The sequence below is a fragment of the Balaenoptera acutorostrata genome, chromosome 10, assembly GCF_949987535.1.
Source record: "Balaenoptera acutorostrata chromosome 10, mBalAcu1.1, whole genome shotgun sequence".
Taxonomy (NCBI): Eukaryota; Metazoa; Chordata; class Mammalia; order Artiodactyla; family Balaenopteridae; genus Balaenoptera; species Balaenoptera acutorostrata.
The window spans coordinates 21,119,706-21,122,013 of NC_080073.1; the positions used below are offsets into that span (position 1 = coordinate 21,119,706).

A 2,308-nucleotide genomic window follows, 5' to 3' on the forward strand; every position below is an offset into this window, starting at 1 on the left:
GAAATATGTTGGATCAGTGCTCTGGAGTCCTGGACAAACACTTAGGAGGGTTCCTATCAGAGTCTTCCTAGATCTCGATTCTGAGTTCTTCCTCTCACCTCACTGCCCAAATTCAGGCTAACAAAGTTCCTGTCCCTCTCTCCCCATCCAGCCCTGGCCAGTGGCCATCATGCGTCTGTTGGGAGGCAGACACCAGCAACCGAGTCTGTCTGCTACTGCCTAAAGTCTGGCCTGGTCCGCACTGCAATTCCTCACTATTCCGTTGTGACTCCATGGTCACACCTGGGATTTCAGGTATCTAGTTCCACAGGCCATTCTGAAACCTACTCAGCTCTCTTCATTTGCCAAGGTGGGGTGTGCTGACCACGCGAATGTGAACCACACACCTCCAAGTGCAGGGAGGATTATTGACTAAGCCTCAGCTGCTACGTCTGACGTGCATCACTGTGCTTGGGCTAAGGCCACGCTTCCAGTGGCCAGGGACTGACTGTGGACGGATACTGAGGCAGGCCCATTCCTGGAGGGCACAGAGCTCCTCTGATGGGTGACTTTGGCTTGAGAACTCTTGAAGGCCTTGCCAAAGTTTCCTTAGAACTGCACTTAGAACTTTTCTCTCTTTTTCACTGGGAACAGATTTGCAATGAGGTCGGGGAGAGGGTCACCCAGCCTCTCCATTTTCTCTCACAGCCATTTCCCCTAATCAATTTTGTACATTTAATCCTGTGTTAGCATTTGTTTCTGAAAGGACCCAAACTAACATATTGAAGCTGGACTTTTATACTAGGAATGGCAAATTGTATACAGGGATATCAATCCTATGAGGAATTCTGAAACTGGAACAGGCCTTCAGAGTTGTCCTACTGCCCCAGGGGTATGGCTCTTAGAGCCCTGTGTTGAGAAGGATTCTGAAGCTACAGGGTTTAGGCAAATGTGCTGCCACTCCTCCTTTCTGTGCCCATGACAGACATTGCTAATCGATCATACCTATGTATGGAATAGAGCAGTGCTGAGTTAGCAATCAGCCATCAGCACAAGTGCTTACGGATGCCAGGCACTTGTCATTATGTTTCAGACCCGCCTGCAGAACCTAAGTGTGAAAGTGGTGTATCATGATGGTTTGATTTTAGGAAGTTCAATCTTTTACCAGGATTCCTTTGTCAAGGTTTTCTAGCAACTCGCAGGGAATGCTTGCATGTTCCATGAGTCTGTGCTGGTTGGTGCATGCCGTCTCCATCAGGCATCCAGCTCTGCATCTTTGCACTCCCCACTTGCCACTATCATGATGGAGCAGGCCATTTTCTACCACTTCTAACTTTTTTATTAAATAACTTTAAAAATTTTTTATTATTATAAATGCTTTATTTATTTTTTTAACGTAGAGGAAGCTTGGTGGTGAATATGTAGCCATTTGATGTTTTTATGACTAAGAGTTAAAGCTCAGGCTCTCTTTCCTATAGAATGTAAATGTGCACCAACACATGTATATGTAATTGTTATCAAAATTAAGCTTAGTCACTAAAAGAAGATTCGCTATCTGAACTTTCTTGTGTATTTTTTTCACCTTCACCATCAGGCACTGGAGCATCTGGCCTCTCAAGAAAACCTGGGTCTAGTCCTTCCGATATCATTTTGTTTCTTATTGCTGTCACTGGAACACCCACTTGAACCATTTCGAGATATCTGGCATTTCTTGGATCCTTGACTACAGTTAAGATATTTTCTGGTGTTACTTCACTTTCCTGTGTCCAGAGTCTTGTAAACTGCTGTGACTGCTCTGAAGTGGTTTCACAATGTGTTTCATTTGTGATCCTAGTGACACTTATAGGAGATACTTCAAATGTGACATCATCTAGCCCTGGGATAGATGTCAACTTTGCATCTAAAATATTGAGAGTTGTTTCAATTTGCTGGATACGAAGAGAAAGGTCTGCCAGTTTCTCCTCACAAACTGTAGAGAAGTGGTTGAGGAACCATACAGTGTGCACCACAAATTGGTTTAGAAATGCCACCATTCTTTTCTGTTGAAGAGCTGGCACCTTAGTCAGGTCTCTGCCTGACCCCATGAGAGGAAGCCCATCTTCATCCATCTCCTCAGCGGGCGGGGGACCCCATAAATTTTGTATTTAGTGAACACATGCACATAACCTTAAAAGTCTAACATAGGCAGTCCTTAAAGGTTTATAATTTTAAAAGTTATTCCTTGCACTGACCTTCATTTCTGTCCCCCAGAAGCAATGCCTCCTTAACTCTTCTAGCTACCTCCCCCAGTATTTACTTCCTTAATTCTAGAATTTTGCATACACTAAGG

General features: G+C 44.3%; 1 protein-coding gene across 1 annotated transcript; it reads right to left on the minus strand.

The window, feature by feature from the left end:
- Window positions 1-1,402: 1,402 nt before the first annotated feature.
- LOC102997576 (WASH complex subunit 3-like) lies at window positions 1,403-2,087 on the minus strand. Its single transcript, XM_057555539.1, has one exon. The coding sequence runs from the start codon at window positions 2,085-2,087 to the stop codon at window positions 1,509-1,511; it is 579 nt and encodes a 192-aa protein (XP_057411522.1). The 3' UTR covers window positions 1,403-1,508.
- Between the last annotated feature and the right edge of the window lie 221 nt (window positions 2,088-2,308).

Excerpts from the sequence above, each read along its gene's own strand:
- LOC102997576 (XM_057555539.1), bottom strand. The coding sequence starts at position 2,087 with ATGGATGAAGATGGGCTTCCTCTCATGGGGTCAGGCAGAGACCTGACT.